This window comes from Palaemon carinicauda, chromosome 25 (genome assembly GCF_036898095.1).
Source record: "Palaemon carinicauda isolate YSFRI2023 chromosome 25, ASM3689809v2, whole genome shotgun sequence".
Lineage (NCBI taxonomy): Eukaryota > Metazoa > Arthropoda > Malacostraca > Decapoda > Palaemonidae > Palaemon > Palaemon carinicauda.
The window spans coordinates 104,733,934-104,752,956 of NC_090749.1; the positions used below are offsets into that span (position 1 = coordinate 104,733,934).

At 44.9% G+C, this 19,023-nt stretch overlaps 1 protein-coding gene across 1 annotated transcript in view; it reads left to right on the top strand.

The window, feature by feature from the left end:
• The first annotated feature begins 2,060 nt into the window (after positions 1-2,060).
• Positions 2,061-19,023, top strand: part of LOC137618792 (centromere protein I-like) — an 87,886-nt gene continuing 70,923 nt past the window's right edge. Inside the window, exons 1-2 of the mRNA XM_068348988.1 lie at positions 2,061-2,163; positions 13,294-13,434. Coding sequence (XP_068205089.1) covers positions 2,115-2,163; positions 13,294-13,434 — 190 coding nt within the window. The 5' untranslated portion in view covers positions 2,061-2,114. The remainder of the gene's footprint in view (positions 2,164-13,293; positions 13,435-19,023) is intronic.

A 19,023-nucleotide genomic window follows, 5' to 3' on the forward strand; every position in this document is an offset into this window, starting at 1 on the left:
TGGATAATTTGAGAAGAGAAAACGACATTATAACTGTAAATGAATATAGTATACCTGAACATCTAAGGGAGCATTACGATGCTGTACTTAATGTCGAAGGAATAATTAAACCCATGCCCGCCGCTGAAATGAGTAAAGGTAAATTAGAAAAATGCTTAAAACGTCTAAAGAAAGGTAAAGCAGCAGGGCCAGATGGACTAAAGCCAGACTACTACAAAGCAATGATGATGAGTGATATATGCAAGAATACACTAGTGAACTGCTACAAAGAGGAACTAGCCAGCAAAGAAAAACCCAAAAGCTGGAAAGAATCCAGAACAAAAATGTTAAAAAAGAAAAACAAGCCAACAGCAAAGGAATTGAGACCTATAGCTCTCACAAATGTATCATATAAAATATACATGGCTTTTATCAAGGATGAAATAGAAAGGCATTTAAAAAGTAATAATGCCATAGAGGATAGTCAAGCGGGATTTACAGAAGGAGGAAGGATTGAGGATAATATATTCATCTTACAATACATGGTCGAAGAAACTTTCAAAAATAAGAAAAAACTCATAGTGGCCTCTTTAGATTTCAAAAAAGCTTTCGATTCCATAAAAAGGGAAGCACTGATAGAAACATTAAAGCAATACAAAGTACATACTAGTATAATTAACTCTATAGCTGAAGTGTATGTGGGAGACTCGACTACATTAGACATAGGGGAAAGAGTAGAACAAAAATTGAGCGTAAGTAGTGGAATAAAGCAAGGCTGTACTGCCTCTACAACATTATTCAAATTAATTACTTATCAGATTATAAAACAAGTAGAAAGGGAAGGTAATGGTTTTAAAAATGATATTATAAAGCTAGTAGTATTATTTTTTGCTGATGATGTCCTAGTGCTTGCTGAGAATATAGAGGATGCTGAATTAAACATAAGGAAAGTGATAGATATAGGAAAGCAGTGTGGTTTAGACATAAATAGAGACAAAAGTAGCGTACTTATATATAATATGAAGGAGAAACCAGATAATATAGAGGGAATAAGAGTAGTAAGCAATATTAAATACCTAGGTATCAAGGTAGATGATGGTAGGAATATGTTCAAAACACAGAAAAGTGAAATGATAGTTAAGGCGCAAAAGCTAGCCAATCTTACTTATTCGATCATAGAAAAAAGCTGTAATAAGATACTGATAGGAAAAACATACTGGAAAAGTGTAGCACTACCCTCTATATTATATGGAACAAATGTGATTAACTTAACAGAAACGGAAATAGAAAAGTTGCAGAGAATAGAGAATGGAGTGTATAGAAGGATGTTAGGGGGTGTAAGGAATACAGCAATTGTAGCCTTGAGAGGGGATGTAGGAGCATCAGCTATGAAAACAAGGGTAATGGATGGTAAGCTGAGGTACCTTAATAGCATTTTTAAGGGAGAAAAGGACCTACTTACAGCAATAGTCAATGATATGGAAGAAAAAGAGAGGAAGTGGTGGATGCATGTGAAGAAGTATGCTGAAGAATGTGGGATGGCGATGAGAGAAGTCAAGAGATGTACGAAAGAGGACATAAAGAAGAGAACAAGAGAATGGGACACAAGCAAATGGAAGAGTGAAATGGAGTGTAAGGAGAGTTTAATTTTGTATAAAAACTGGAAAAGTGAAATCAAGGAGGAGGAAGTGTATGACAATACATTTTCGTCAATTTTATTATTTAGAGCAAGGACAAACTCATTGGGCTTGAATATAAGAAACAGACACCAAGATGGAAATATAAACTGTGTATTCTGTGATGTAGAAGAAAATGCTAACCACTTTATATTATATTGTCCACAGTTTAGTGATATAAGAATAAAAACAATTGAGCTTCAACAACCATACAAAGAAGATAGTGCACAAACAGTTGGAAAATTCCTTTTTTGTGAAGAGAATATTGAAAAAAAGAAAAGTATACTACAACAAATGTGGATGAAAAGAGAAAAACTAGTGAAAATAAGGAACACACAAAACTAAAAGACACAGAGGCGCCGTTGTAAAGGCTATGCCTCACCCCAGAACCTGAACCTGAACCTGAACAGATTTTTTGAAATTCTCCCTAAGTTTTAGTTATTTTTAAGTGTTAATAAGATGGAAAATGGCCATACTAGTTTGGATTGTGTCGAATATTTCCTCAAGAGTAAGTAGGGAGTGAAATAAGCTATTCTTATTACGTATTTTGGGTTTAAAATAAGAAAAACTAGAGGTGTGTGGCGTAGGAGTGTGAAGGGTTACGATAGCTTACTTTACGTGCAGTACGTAGCTTAGTCTGCGATTAGGTTACGTGCAGTACGTAGCTTAGACTAGGGTTATGTTACGTGCAGTATGTAGCCTAGGCTAGGAGTAGGTTTCGTGCAGCACGTAGCTTAGGCTAGGAGTAAGTTTCGTGCAGCACGTAGCTTAGGCTAGAAGTAGGTTTCGTGCAGTATGTAGCTCAGGCTAGGATTATTTTACGTGCCGTATGTAGCTTAGGCTAGGATTAGGTTACGTATGCAGCACGTAGCTTAGGCTAGGATTAGGTTACGTATGCAGCACTTAGCTTAGGCTAGGATTAGGTTAGCTTGGTAGTAGGTTGGCCAACTCACCAGCCACCCATTGAGATACTACCACTAGAGAGTTATGCGTCTTTTGACTGGCCAGACTGTACGACATTGGATCCTTCTCTCTGGTTACGGTTCATTTTCCCTTTGCCTACACATACACCGAATAGTCTGGCCTATTTTTTCCAGATTCTCGTCTGTCCTCATACACCTGACAACATTGAGATTACCAAACAATTCTTCTTCACCCAAGGGGTTAACTACTGCACTGTAATTGTTCAGTGGCTAATTTCCTCTTAAGGGTAAGGGTAGAGGAGACACTTTAGCTATGGTAAGCAGCTCTTCTAGGAGAAAGATACTCCAAAATCTAACCATTGTTCACTAGTCTTGGGTAGTGTTATAGCCTCTGTACCATGGTCTTACACTGTCTTGGATTAGAATTCTCTTGCTTGAGGGTACACTCGGGCACACTATTCTACTTAATTTCTCTTCCTCTTGTTTTGTTAAAGTTTATATAGTTTATATAGGCGATATTTATTTTGATGATGTTACTCTTCCTAAAATATTTTATTTTTTCCTTTTTTCCCTTCCTCATTAGGCTATTTTCCCTGTTGGAGCCCCTGGGCTTATAGCATCCTGCTTTTCCAACTAGGGTTGTAGCTTAGCAAGTAATAATAATAATAATACGATGTGCTACTGCATACAGCTTAGGTTACGATAGATAGGCAGTTGAGTCTAAAACTGTCTTGTAGGCTAATATTCCTAAGTTAGAGATATTTGTGTGTTAATTAGCAATTCTAAGTCGCTTACTCAACTCTGGTTAGGTTATGTTAAAATGTAATTCAGTTAACCCTATTACCCCCAGGCTCTTTGGAAATTTCCAACCCTAAACCCCCAAGGGGTTATTTTTTCCCAGCACATTTTGCAGTATATGTTTTTTAAATTGCTCTAACAGCCTTAATTTTTGTCATAGAGAGGTCAGGTTGGTCTCATTCTCTTGGAAAATGCCTGAATTTTTTTCAAAAAATTATCAAAAATATGAAAGAAAAAAATTTTATAGCATTTTTTTGCAAGGACATACCGGTACGTCCATGGGGGTAAAGGGATGGGTTTTGTGAAACGTACCAGTACGTCCTTTGGGGGTAAAAGGGTTAAACTAGGCCAATTGATTCTTATATTTGTACAACTATTAATATTTTTGGTTTATTCTCAAGGTAAATATTTACAGCTTAACTTTTGGTTAAAACGGGTCAATGTTGGTTTTATTATAGTTATGGACTGAAAATATTTTTTTTTTATTAAGAAACAGGTGCTTCCTATAGAAAAACATCCGTTTACTTTGAAAATGACGCTGATTTTCATTAAAAATAAAAACTCAATTATCTAAGAAATAATAATCTATTTTCCGTGAACGAAGCGAGCGCACAGCGGAGCAAAATCCAATAGATTTCTAAAAAATGTTCCCGTTCTTAGAAGGTCTAACAGGTTTTTGGTTTATTTGCTGTTGAAATAAAGGTCAAATTCATTAAAAGTACATTATTTACTACAGGAAAAACTATCTCAAAATGTTGTTCTGTTCATAACTATAATTTTACCTAAATATTTAGTTTAACCTCAGCCTAAAACTATGGTGAATTATTGGAGCCTTTGTGTAACGACAGACAGGACCTCCCAAACCTAAAACGCCCCACTTAACCTAAGCTACAAGCCTCCCTAATGGGAGTCTAATTCCCCCCTGAGACCCCCCCCTCAGACTGCCCTATTCTTAACATTAGTGTTGAACATGAGGGATTTATAAAGCATGGCCATTGCCATACATACACCCAAAGTTATTTATTTGAGCGAGTGTTTTTTTTTTTCCCGTTATCCAAAACTTGAAAATTTAAGGTAGAAAAAAGGAAAAGTCTTTAAAATGGAAGAAACACAGGAAAATATGTCTTATAAATATTTCACAACATATATATCGAACATTATAAGAACAGTAAGAACATGCATTTAAGAATATGGAAAAATGTATGGTGTCCGGGATTACCGATACATTCAAGCTGCAAGATAATGAATGGGGATATGCGCTAACTGGAATTAACCCACATTGCTGTGTTCTTTCTTACCCTAAGCCAACGTTAGAAAAAATCTTATAAATTACTTTATTGTTTGGAAAGGTCAGCTAATACTGTAATTCAGGGTGGTCAACGGACAATTCTCAGATCTGCGGGGCCGTTCGCTAACATGCGAAGCAACTTTGCTGGCCGGGATATAAAATCTTACAGTAATACTCTATAGGGTTGGCTATTGATATGCACGTACCTGGCCAGGTATTGCTGTAAGTACTTGATTCACTCCTTGACATCGCGTTTCTTATTACTTAACCCTTTTACCCCCAGGCTCTTTGGAAATTTCCAACCATTAACCCCCAAGGGGTTATTTTTTCCCCAGCACATTTTGCAGTATATTTTTTTTAAATTGCTCTAACAGCCTTAATTTTCGTCATAGAGAGGTCAGGTTGGTCTCATTCTCTTGGAAAATGCCTGAATTTTCTCAGAAAATTATGAAAAATATGAAAAAAAAAATTTTTATAGCATTTTTTTGCAAGGACGTACCGGTACGTCCACGGGGGTAAAGGGATGGCTTTTGTGAAACGTACCAGTACGTCCTTTGGGGGTAAAAGGGTTAAGGCCGGTTTACAAAGGGATAGTTCACTGGTGCCAGTAACGAGCGGCAAGTAAACTTTCAGGGATAGTAAGCGTTTGCCAGCGTCAGTGAAATATCCCCGCGTAAACCGGCCTTTAGAGACGTGTTCATTGGAAAGGCAGCTAGCCTACAGTAATTACAACCTTAAACGGCCATCTGAACCAAAGCTATAGCCTCACACGTAATGGTAATTTGATGAGCAAAGTATCCAGGACTCGCACTCCGGACACGTGGAGGTAGGGGAACACACTTTGCCCTACACGTCGAACACAAAGAGTGGGGATCCACTTCAGGCTTAGAAAAGGAAAGCCCCACAAGATTCCCCGGCCACAGGCCCAGGGCAACGACGAGGCTGCTCCATAACACAACACTAAGTCACCAAGAGACACAGGGATACAAAGGAAATGAACACGTGGGTAGCGCGTGGTAGACACAAAGGGTCGGGGGACACAAAGGGTCGCACAGGGTAAGCGAGAGCGAGGCGAGATGATGATCACGTCGCGACCAGAAACTTACTGAAGAGACGACCTGAGCTTGCACGCTCTCCGACCCCGGGTCGCCTCAGGGCGCGTTTCACTCCGCCTGAGGTTAGCCACTTAGAAAACGGGAATAGGGTAAACTACACAAAAAGCTGGTCGGTTAGGGTAGAGTTACCAGTAACTCCTAAGAAGGTAGTTCTAGGTAAGTATGTTAGGAAAAATACAAATTACTTAAAAATTTGTGATATTTATTACTATTTTTTTAGTTGTCCAAATACATTCATGCGAGCATTACTCCTGTTGCGAAGTATAGCTGACAGTTGATTAGTGTTGAAGTAATTTTTTATTAAAAGTTATTTTTATCCACATTAGTGCAGTACTGTATATAGTTTCCCTTATGTGTGTCTAGCCTTATTAAAATTAATTTATTAAGTAGGTTTAATATCCCCATCTTTTGAACATCTTAGTGTCCCATCTTCTGGACTTGACTTTCAAGATGTGTTTCATCCTTGCGTTGACTTTGTATCATATTCCAGAATTATTCATTTTTTTTTTTTTACCCATTTTTCCTCGTATTTCCTTCAATGGAATTTGAATCAGGAAGTTTTCAATATTAAACTTACCCGATAATCATGTAGCTGTCAACTCCGTTGCCCGACAGAATTCTACGGGAGGGATACGCAAGCTATCACAATACTAGAAGGGGGTGTACTCACCAGCGCCACCTGTGGCCAGGTACTACAGTACTTCTTGTTGACACCTCCTCAATTTTTCCTCTGTCGTGCTTCCGGCAAGACGTTCTGGGATACGCTTATGATCTTGGAGTATTTTCATGGCTTTTGGTGAAGTATTTCTCTCAGATTTCGGCTGTCGCTTTACTGGAAAACTTCTATATTAGCTTAGATAGCTATTATTTAGTTCTGATTAATGGTTAACGATCTTTTTGCTTGATTTGGAATCCCCACTTGGCTAACTCTTTGATTCAAGATGTCTGACATTTCACAAGCCCCACCCCATAGACGATGTAGGTCTTGTAATAGGCGTATTCCGAAGGCCTCGGTAGATCCTCACACCGCTTGTTCTGACTGTAGGGAAAGACCCTGTCAGTTGGAAGATCGATGTGAGGAATGCGCCGGACTTTCGGAACTTGATTTTGTCCGATTTCTTAAGTATTCAACCAAGTTAGAGAGAGAGAGAGTTAGGAGAAGTTCTTCTCGCTCTTCACTTTTTTCCTCACCTCATGATCCCCTACCTTTTCCTCCCCCTGTAGTGGCTACCCCCGAACCTACTATTTGCCCTCAACCTGATATGTCTGTTGTTTTGCGTGCCATTCAGGCTTTAGGTGACAAAGTGGAGTCGGTGGTTAGTGATCATAAGTCTCTTATGGCCGAAGTCAAGGAACTTAAGGTCAAGAGTGCAGTGGGTGGTGATAGTGCCAGTGCTGTGACGAGTGCTAGTGTCAGTGCAGTGCCAAGTGCTAGTGTCAGTGTCAGTATGGTGCGTGAGGGTACTTCTGTGCGTGCCAGTCGTCCTCCCAGTCCGGGACCTCTTGCAAGCTCCCAAGCCCAGGGGAGAAGCAATGTCGAAGGGCAAAAGGGTTCGGCAGGCCTTGATCGGCGCACAGAAGTATCCTCGGTGGTTGCGGGCGTGTCTTCCAGAGACCGTCACTCCCACCCGCAGACGATTGAGCCCGTCTTTTACTCGTCTGCTGAAGAATTGTCAGGGAGGAAACGTTGGACTCAGGTCTCAAGACCTCTCAAATGCAGAGTCCAAACCTCAAGAGCTCTACAACCTGGCTGCAGTCATTGGATCAGCTCTGACTCGCCGCAGTCATCAGTTGAAGGCACTCCTCCTAAGAGGAGTAAGGTGCTGCCGCAACAGATCTCTTCTGTTAAGGCTTTGCCTCAGCAGACCTTAGTGTCTGCCGACCCCAAGTTGACTCTTCTGCAGTCCATGCAGTCACAACTTGCGGTCTTGATGCGTGAGTGTCAGGCTGAGAAGGTTACACCTCCTCCTGCGATCGCTCCGCCTAACCGCAGTCCTGCCTGCCAGGCGTACGATGTTGAGGCTCCTCAGGATACCTTACCACGTTCTGAGTTTCCAGTTTCCGGTGGTGTGCAGCTACCTCCGCCTTCCTTAAGGCAACCTCAGCAATGGGAACAGGAAGCTTATACCTTACTTCCTCCGCTTCCACTTGCGGTTCCACCAGTGAGGCAACACTCTCTTGAGGTACAACAACCTCTCCCATCCATGAGGCAGACACCTCAGCTCTCGCTGCAGCGACCTCAACCCTCCTCAAGGCGAGAGCCTCAACACCTTAGCCTTGCGCCTCAGGAACCTCAACTCGCGAGACAAGTTATGCGTTCTGCGCAGCCTCTACCCCAACTCTCGCAGCTCACACCTCAGGAACCTCAACTCGTTCCTCAGGAACTTGCTACTGCGCATCCGCTCACCTTACAGCAAGCGCAACCCTTGAGGCAAGACACTCATGCCAGGACTCAGCCTCCTCCACCCATGCGCCTACCTTCTGCTACTGCTTTTGACCAGCCTTTGCAACCTGAGCCTCAGGTGTTCCCTCAACAGAGACTTGAGGAGGAAACCACAAGCGTTTTTGCTCCAGCTCGTGCAGATTCTGCTGTTCAGCATACCTTACCTCTCACTTCGCTACACTCTGGTGATGAGGTTTCTGATGATGAGGCTGCACACCTGGACCCCTCATCAGACGTGGATGAATCCAAGTCTTCTCCGCCTCCTATTGACTTTCGCAAGGTCTTGGCTCTTTTCAGAGAGGTATACCCAGACCATTTTGTCTCTGCTACCCCCCGCTCTCCGCCATCTGAGTTTTCGCTGGGCATGCAGCCAGCCAAGTCATCTTATACTAAGCTCGTCTTTGCAAGGTCCTCTAAGAGAGCGTTAAGAATTTTAGGGGAGTGGTTGCAGTCTAAGCAACAACTAGGAAAGACTTCCTTTATGTTTCCTCCGACTAAGCTCACTTCCAAAGCGGGCGTTTGGTATGCCACAGGAGAGGAACCAGGCTTGGGAGTACCTGCCTCTGCCCAGGCCGACTTCTCAAGCTTGGTAGACTCTCCTCGTAGAACAGCAATGAGGCGCTCTAAGGTTTGCTGGACCTTCTCCGATCTTGATCACTTCCTAAAGGGTGTATTTAGAGCATTTGAGATGTTCAATTTCCTAGACTGGTGCCTGGGGGCCCTTAGCAAGAAGACCTCCCCTGCGGACAAGGACTCAGCCATGCTCTTAATGTCCTGCATGGATAAGGCTATTAGGGATGGATCTGGCGAGCTTGCTTCGATGTTTGTGTCAGGAGTGCTTAAGAAAAGGGAGCAGCTTTGTTCATTCCTTTCCTCCAGCATCACACCTTGTCAAAGGTCTCAACTCCTTTTCGCTCCGCTCTCTAAGTTCCTGTTTCCTGAAGAGCTTGTTAAGGACTTGTCTGCGGCCCTGATACAAAAGGACACCCATGATCTTGTGGCCTCATCGGCTCGTAAGACTAAGGTTGCTACCTCAGTCCCCAGGACTTATCGCACCCCAGTGGCTGATACTCCTGCTACGAGGTTTATTCCGCCCTTTCGTGGTAGAGCCCCCAGCCGTGGAAGCTCCCGTCCAGACTCTTCCAGGAGCAAGTCTAGGAAAGGTTCCAAGGCTTCTAAAGGCAAAAACTGACTCTCCTCCTCTCCAGACAGCAGTAGGCGCCAGACTCAAGATCTTCTGGCAAGCCTGGGAAAAGAGAGGTGCAGACGCACAGTCTGTCAGTTGGCTGAGGGAGGGTTACAGGATACCATTCTGCCGCAAACCCCCTCTAACCACATCTCCCATCAACCTCTCTCCCAACTACAAAGAAAAGGACAAGAGGCTAGCGTTGCACCAGGAGGTGTCGCTCCTGTTACAGAAGAAGGCAGTGGTTATAGTCCGGGACCATCAATCCCCGGGCTTCTACAACCGTCTCTTTCTGGTGGCCAAGAAGACAGGAGGTTGGAGACCGGTGCTGGACGTCAGCGCGCTCAATGCTTATGTCTCCAAGCAGACGTTCACGATGGAGACGACGAAGTCGGTCCTAGCAGCGGTCAGGCAGGAGGACTGGATGGTCTCGTTGGACCTGAAAGATGCTTACTTTCACGTTCCTATTCATCCAGACTCCCAACCTTTCCTGAGATTCGTTTTTGGAAAGGTTGTCTACCAATTCCAAGCCCTGTGTTTTGGCCTAAGCACAGCTCCTATGGTGTTTACGCATCTGATGAGGAATATAGCAAAATTCCTCCACTTATCGGACATCAGAGCCTCCCTTTACTTAGACGACTGGCTGTTGAGAGCCTCCACGAGTCGTCGCTGTCTGGAGAGTCTCAACTGGACTTTAGACTTGACCAAAGAACTGGGTCTGTTAGTCAATCTAGAAAAGTCCCAACTCATTCCCTCCCAATCCATTGTGTACCTGGGAATGGAGATTCGGAGTCAGGATTTTCGGGCTTTTCCATCGGCCCCAAGGATAAGCCAAGCCCTAGATGGCATCATGAGCATGCTGAAGAGGAGCAGTTGCTCGGTGAGACAGTGGATGAGTCTCACAGGGACCCTTTCATCGTTGGCCCTGTTCGTCGAGCTAGGGAGACTCCACCTCCGCCCCCTTCAATTCCATCTTGCAGCTCATTGGGACAAGGGTTTGACTCTCGAAGCAGTCTCTATCCCAGTCACCGAAGAGATGAAGACCACTCTCTTGTGGTGGAAGACCAATCTCCTTCTCAGGGAGGGCCTATCGTTGGCGATTCAGACCCCCAATCTTCATCTCTTCTCGGATGCATCGGACTCGGGCTGGGGCGCGACCTTGAACGGACGGGAGTGCTCGGGAACGTGGAACGAGGAACAGGAAACGCTCCACATCAACTGCAAGGAGCTACTAGCAGTTCATTTAGCCCTATTGAACTTCAAGTCCCTCCTGCTAGGCAAGGTGGTGGAGGTGAACTCCGACAACACCACAGCCTTGGCTTACATCTCCAAGCAAGGAGGGACCCATTCGAGGAGCCTATACGAGATAGCAAGGGACCTCCTCATTTGGTCAAGAGGTCTAAACATCACCCTAGTTACGAGGTTCATTCAGGGCAACATGAACGTCTCAGCAGATCGCCTAAGCAGAAGGGATCAGGTCATCCCCACGGAATGGACCCTCCACAAGAGCGTGTGCAACAGACTTTGGACCTTGTGGGGTCAGCCGACAATAGATCTGTTTGCCACCTCCATGACCAAGAGACTTCCTTTGTACTGTTCCCCAGTTCCAGACCCAGCAGCAGTTCATGTGGATGCTTTTCTGCTGAACTGGTCCCATCTCGACCTTTACGCATTCCCACCGTTCAAGATCATAAACAAAGTCCTTCAGAAGTTCATCTCGCACGAAGGGACACGGCTGACGCTGGTTGCTCCCCTTTGGCCTGCAAGAGAATGGTTCACAGAGGTACTACAATGGCTGGTCGACGTCCCCAGGACTCTCCCTCTAAGAGTGGACCTTCTACGTCAACCTCACGTAGACAGGTTGCACCCAAACCTCCACGCTCTTCGGCTGACTGCCTTCAGACTGTCGAAAGATTCGCTAGAGCTAGAGGCTTTTCGAAGGAGGCAGCCAGTGCGATTGCCAGAGCAAGGAGGGTATCCACTCGTAGAGTCTACCAATCCAAGTGGGAAGTCTTCCGGAGCTGGTGTAGAGCCAATGCAGTTTCCTCTACCAATACCTCTGTGACCCAAATAGCTGACTTCCTATTACATCTTAGGAATGAGAGATCCCTTTCAGCTCCTACGATTAAAGGGTACAGGAGTATGTTGGCTTCAGTTCTCCGCCACAGAGGTTTGGACCTTTCTTCCAACAAGGACCTTCAAGACATCCTTAAGTCTTTTGAGACTACTAAAGAACGTCGTCTACCCACTCCAGGCTGGAATCTAGACGTAGTCTTAAGGTTCCTTATGTCACCTAGGTTCGAACCTCTCCAGTCAGCTTCCTTCAAGGACCTTACCCTCAAGACTCTTTTTCTCGTCTGCCTTGCAACAGCTAAGAGAGTCAGTGAGGTTCATGCCTTCAGCAAGAACATTGGGTTCACATCCGAATCTGCAACATGTTCTTTACAGCTTGGATTCTTAGCTAAGAATGAACTTCCTTCACGTCCTTGGCCTAGATCGTTTGAGATACCTAGCCTCTCCAACATGGTAGGTAACGAGCTAGAAAGAGTTCTTTGCCCTGTCAGAGCTCTGAAATTTTATCTTAATAGGTCAAAACCTATTCGAGGACAATCAGAAGCCTTATGGTGTGCAATCAAGAACCCTTCGAGGCCCATGTCCAAGAATGGGGTTTCGTATTATATAAGGCTTCTGATTAGAGAAGCCCATTCTCACTTAAAGGAGGAAGACCTTGCTTTGCTGAAGGTAAGGACCCACGAAGTGAGAGCCGTAGCTACTTCGATGGCCTTTAATAAAAACCGTTCTCTGCAGAGCATAATGGATGCAACCTATTGGAGGAGCAAGTCAGTGTTTGCATCATTTTATCTTAAAGATGTCCAGTCTCTTTACGAGAACTGCTACACCCTGGGACCATTCGTAGCAGCGAGTGCAGTAGTAGGTGAGGGCTCAGCCACTACATTCCCTTAATCCCATAACCTTTTTTAACCTTTCTCTTGAATGCTTTTATTGTTGTTTTTATGGTTGTTACGGTAGGCTAAGAAGCCTTCCGCATCCTTTTGATTTGGCGGGTGGTCAATTCATTCTTGAGAAGCGCCTGGGTTAGAGGTTGTGTAGAGGTCCTTTAGTAGGGGTTGCAGCCCTATATACTTTAGCACCTTTGAGTTGATTCAGCCTCCTAAGAGGAACGCTGCGCTCAGTAAGGAAGACGAACTTAAAAAAAGGCAGAGTAACGGTTCAAGTCGACTTCCTTACCAGGTACTTATTATTTCATTGTTATTTTGCGATAACTGATTATATGAAATACGGGATACTTAGCTATCCTTTAATCTTGTACACTGGTTTTCACCCACCCCCCTGGGTGTGAATCAGCTACATGATTATCGGGTAAGTTTAATATTGAAAAATGTTATTTTTATTAGTAAAATAAATTTTTGAATATACTTACCCGATAATCATGATTTAATTGACCCTCCCTTCCTCCCCATAGAGAACCAGTGGACCGAGGAAAAATTGAGGAGGTGTCAACAAGAAGTACTGTAGTACCTGGCCACAGGTGGCGCTGGTGAGTACACCCCCTTCTAGTATTGTGATAGCTGGCGTATCCCTCCCGTAGAATTCTGTCGGGCAACGGAGTTGACAGCTACATGATTATCGGGTAAGTATATTCAAAAATTTATTTTACTAATAAAAATAACATATTTATGTAACAGTGGTTTTGTTGATACTTTAAAAAAAAATGAAACTGTCAAGTATTATTTTTTTAATTAGTAGCTGCCTACAAGACTGTTGAAGTCATAGATAGTTGTAATATATCTTTTCTGCTTCAGTGATACCAGAGAAATATGTACAGTATTCTATTTTGATAACATTTTTTTCTCACCGACACAGATATTACGTTACACAGGAAAGAAATTGATAGAGATGAAATGAAAAAAAATATGGAAGAACTGGAGAAGAACGTGGAGAAAGGCCTCAGCTATACGGATCTGAACGCCCTCGCGCACCACGTGGTCTTCACCGATGCGTACGGTACGTCGAACACTGCTGCATGTTGTGGAATCCCACCGGGCATTTTGAGGGAACAAAAACTTTATCGGACTTTTGTGATATTGCTTAAATTTGTTGCCGTGTAAGCCATTAACCCTTTTACCCCCAGGCTATTTGGAAATTTCCAACCCTTAACCCCCAAGGGGTTATTTTTTCCCCCAGCATATTTTGCTGTATATTTTTTTTAAATTGCTCTAACAGCCTTAATTTTTGTCATAGAAAGGTCAGGTTGGTCTCATTCTCTTGGAAAATGCCTGAATTTTCTCAAAAAAATATAAAAAATATGAAAAAAAAATGTTTATAGCATTTTTTTTGCAAGGACGTACCGGTACGTCCATGGGGGTAAAGGGACGGCTTTTGTGAAGCGTACCAGTACGTCATTTGGGGGTAAAAGGGTTAATGAAAAAGAATACAATATATAGATTTTAGATTTTTTCCATTGGAATTCCTGAGTTAAGAGTAAATTTCAACTTTTTATTTATCTTGCACTCTGTGAGTATTCATTGCTGTTGAGTGACATTGCTAAAAGTCTTCTCTTTTATTCTGTGTAACCTTTGTCTTGTTGACTGGGTCTTGCCCTCATTAATGCCTGTTTACAGAATTTATTAATAGCTCTACTTTTTTTTTTTTAAATGTGGTAAGACTTCCAAGGACTATTTTAAGTAGTCTCTTGCGAGGCTAGATGTGAGAGAGGCAAGAGAGCGTGCTAGAAATAGGAATGAATGGCGAGCGATTGTGACGCAGTTCCGGTAGGCCATGCTGGTGCCTCCGATGCCTTAGATGACCGCGGAGGTAGCAGCAGTAGGGGATTCAGCATTATGAAGCTTCATCTGTGGTGGATAACGGGGGAGGGTGGGCTGTGGCACCCTAGCAGTACCGGCTGAACTCGGTTGAGTCCCTTGTTAGGCTGGGAGGAACGTAGAGAGTAGAGGTCCCCTTTTTGTTTTTGTTTCATTGTTGATGTCAGCTACCCCCCAAAATTGGGGGAAGTGCCTTGGTATATGTATGTATGTCTTGCGAGGCTCGGCACAACAGGAACCTTTTGAGTCTGGAGATGCACTTTCAAATGACCCTGTAGAATGAGAGAGCGCTAAGGTTGCTCCATATCTGATCCCCAAATGGGCTAACTCATCTCTTTCTTAACTTTTTTACCCCCACAGAACGTACTGGTACTTTTAAATACTGTATTTAACTTAGCCGGTGAATATATAATAGCTGCAACTCTGCGGCTTGACAGAAAACACACTCAAAAAACTCGCGAGCGATCGCTATGAAGGTTGCGGGTGTGCCCACCAGCGCCAACTGTCGGCCAGATACCACTCTTGCATATAAACAAACCCTTCAATTCTTCTCTGTCGACGTTGACGACAAGACGTATTCATACTCGCTGTAGAACCTGGAGTTTTCTCATCATATTTGGTGAAGTACTTTACTGTATTTTGGTTTGAGCTTTCGCAGGTGTTTTTCCTCAACATAAACTCTTGAACTCTTTATTGAATCAGATTATTTGTTGATGACTTGGATTGTTTTTGGAATTTTCTTTGACTAATTCAAAATGGCTGACCCTTCTCAAGTACCTAGATTTCGAAAGTGTAATGCTAGGGACTGTAATAGGCGTCTTCCAAAGGCTTCTCTCGACCCACATACTGTTTGTTCCGATTGTCGGGGTAAAACCTGTCAATTGGGAGATCGGTGTGAGGAATGCGTGGGCCTTTCGGAATTCGATTGGCTCGAATACGATAAATATGCACGTAGACTAGAGAGAGATAGGGTAAGGAGGAGTTCATCTAGGTCTGTAGATTTTTCCTCTCCACATGCCCCTGAACCTAATCCTTCCCCTGTAGTGGTTGTTCCTAACCCCCCTTCTAGCACTCAGGAACCGTCTATGCAAGACATGTTACGTGCTATTCATGCCTTGGGGGAAAGAGTTGAAGCGTTAGCAACTGATCGTAATCAACTCATGGCTGACGTGAAGGAACTTAAGTGTCATAGTGCCACGGCGGAAAGTGGGAAAGTGATTAGTGCGCAAAGTGTTGTGAACAGTGTTGCGACCGAGGGTTCGTCTGTTCGTGCCTGTCGTTCACCTAGTCCGGGACCTCTTGCAAGCTCCCAAGCCCAGGGGAGAAGTAATGTCGTACGACTTATGGGTTCGAGAGGCCTTGATCAGCGAACAGACGTTCCCTCTATGGTATCAGGCGTATCTCACCAAGATCGCCCCTACCATAAGACGAGAGAGCCCATTTTTTCCTCGTCTTCCGAAGGCTTTTCACGCAAGAAACCGTGGAGCAAGGTTTCTAGGCCTCTTAAACGGAAGTCGGTCCCTTCAGGACAGGTCCAACGTCCTGGATGTAGTCATTGGGACAGTTCGGACCCGTTGCAGTCATCGGATGACTGCTCGCCGCCTAAGCAAGGCAAAGTTGTGCCGTCTCAGACGCTAACCCCGTCGGTTACCGCACCCATTCCCGTGGACCCAAAATGGGTTATACTGCAGGACATGCAGTCTAAGCTTGCGTCCCTTATGGAAGACTACAATGCCGATAAGGTTTCCGTTGAGCCTAGCCGTTTATCTCATCGAGATCCTGGCCTTCAGCCACCCAAACGTTCTTTTGTGCGTCCTGTTGACGCTGGTGTAGCCAAGTCACGTCAAGCAGTTGGGTTAGAACCACACTCGATGCGATCTCGTGTGGATTTTCAGCCGCATTTGGACGTTAGGCAACTTGCTGATGCGCCTGGTGACGTTCAGGACGTTCGCCAACCATCGGAGTTGACTTGTTTTGACGCTGAGCGTCAACTTCCGCAACCTAGAGTTGTTTTGACTGCTCAGACTAGGCGGTCTAAGCAGTCTCGGGTGGACGCTGTGCGTCCTCACGCACCTGTTGTTGTTGACAGTTCCCAGACTGTCAAGCAGTTACAGGACGCTGCGTCCTGGTCCGCCACTTATGCACCAGTGCGGGTGGACGCTGCGTGTCAAGCATTGCCAACCCCTTTGCTTGTTTCTCATCAGTTGTCAGATGAGGAACTTTTGGATGAGGACGTTGCTGACCCTCAGCCTGAGGATCATCCTTCAGATATTGATGAACCAAGAGCAGTTCCGCCATCTATGGACTTTAAGAAAGTCATGCTCATTTTTAAAGAGTTGTTTCCCGAACACTTTGTCTCTGTGGCTCCTCGTTCGCCGCCGTCTGAGTTTGTTTTAGGCGTACCTGCTGACATGCCAGCCTTTACAAAACTTGTACTCTCTCGCTCGTCCAAGAGAGCTTTACGGCTTTTAGGCGATTGGTTGGAAACCAAGAGGAGTTTAGGGAAGACGGCCTTTGCCTTCCCTCCATCTAAACTCTCGTCTAGATCGAGCGTCTGGTATGCCACGGGAGAAGTTCTCGGCTTGGGAGTCCCTGCCTCTGCCCAGGGCGACTTCTCAAGCCTTGTAGACTCTCCCCGCCGCCTAGCCATGAGCCGCTCGAAGATTAGTTGGTCATCCTCGGACCTTGACCATCTACTGAAAGGCATTTTTAGAGCTTTTGAAGTTTTCAACTTCCTTGACTGGTGTTTGGGAGCCTTGAGTAGGAAAATCTCATCAGCTGATAGAGATGTCTCCTTACTCATTATGTCCTGCATGGATAAAGCCATCCGCGATGGATCCAATGAGCTCTCCTCCTCGTTTACTTCAGGAGTCCTTAAGAAGCGAGAGTCTCTTTGCTCTTTTCTGTCGGCAGGAGTTACTCCCTGTCAACGATCTGAGCTACTATTTGCCCCCTTATCGAAGTTTTTGTTCCCTGAACTTTTGGTTAAGGACATAGCTTTGTCACTCGTGCAGAAGGACACCCATGACTTGGTAGCGTCCTCTGCTCGCAAAGGGACTCCTTCGACTTCCTTTTCTGCTAGACCAAGGATAGACACTGCAGCGTCCAGGTTTATTCCGCCCTTTCGTGGCAGAGCCCCCAGCAGGGGAAGTACTCGTGCCGAAGGAAAGAGAGGAAAGAGGAAAGGAGCCAAGTCCTCACGTGGCAGAGTCTGACTGACCGCAGCTTCAGACAGCAGTAGGTGCCAGACTCAAGAACTTCTGGCGAGCCTGGGAGAAGAGAGGCGCAGACCAACAGTCTGTGAGGTTGCTCAGAGAGGGGTACAAAATTCCATTTGTACACAAACCTCCTCTAGCGACTTCCCCCATCGATCTCTCTCCCAATTACCGAGAGGAAGCAAAGAGACAAGCCCTGAAACTAGAAGTGTCTCTTTTGCTAGAGAAGGGAGCGGTGGTCAAAGTCTCGGACCTTCAATCACCGGGGTTTTACAACTGTCTCTTCCTAGTACCGAAGAAGACAGGAGGTTGGAGACCGGTGCTAGACGTCAGTGCTCTGAACGTCTTTGTCACGAAGACAAAGTTCACCATGGAGACCACGAAATCAGTCTTAGCAGCGGTCAGAAAGGGAGACTGGATGGTCTCTCTCGACCTAAGAGACGCATACTTCCACATCCCCATTCACTCAGATTCCCAACCTTTTCTGAGGTTTGTTTTCGACAATGTGGTGTACCAGTTTCGGGCCCTGTGCTTTGGCCTAAGTCCTGCTCCTCTCGTGTTTACGAGGCTTATGAGGAATGTGGCAAAATTCCTCCATTTATCGGGAATCCGAGCCTCCCTTTACTTGGACGACTGGCTTCTCAGAGCCTCGTCCAGTCATCGCTGTCTGAAGGATCTCAATTGGACATTGGATCTGACCAAGGAATTGGGACTTTTAGTCAACATGGAAAAGTCACAGCTGATTCCATCCCAAACTATACTGTATTTAGGGATGGAGATTCGCAGTCCAGTTTTTCGGGCTGTTCCGTCTGCCCCCCGAATAGATCAAGCCCTGCTCGTAATCCAAAGGATGTTGAAGAGAGAACGGTGCTCAGTCAGGAATTGGATGAGTCTAGTAGGAACTCTATCATCCCTGGAGCAGTTTGTCTCGCTAGGAAGGCTACACCTCCGACCTCTCCAGTTCCATCTAGCTTTTCACTGGAAAAAGGACAAGACGCTAGAGGCGGTCTCAATCCCGATTTCCGAAACAGTAAAGGCATGCCTGAATTGGTGGAAAGACAATATCAGTCTAAGAGAGGGACTTCCCCTGGCAGTTCAGAAACCAAACCACGTTCTATTCTCAGACGCATCAGATTTGGGTTGGGGTGCGACACTGGACGGTCGGGAATGCTCAGGTCTGTGGACCTCAAGTCAGAGGAGCATGCACATCAACGGCAAGGAGCTTTTAGCAGTCCACCTGGCCTTGATGAGCTTCGAGAGTCTCCTTCGAAACAAAGTGGTGGAGATCAACTCGGACAATACCACAGCCTTGGCTTACATTTCCAAGCAAGGAGGCACCCACTCCCTGACACTGTACGAGATCGTAAGGGACCTGCTCATTTGGTCAAGAGATCGAGGCATCTCCCTAGTAACGAGGTTTATCCAGGGCGACTTGAACGTCTTAGCAGATTGCCTCAGTCGGAGGGGTCAGGTAATTCCTACAGAATGGACCCTCCACAAGGACGTGTGCAAGAGGCTTTGGGCGACTTGGGGTCAACCCACCATAGACCTCTTTG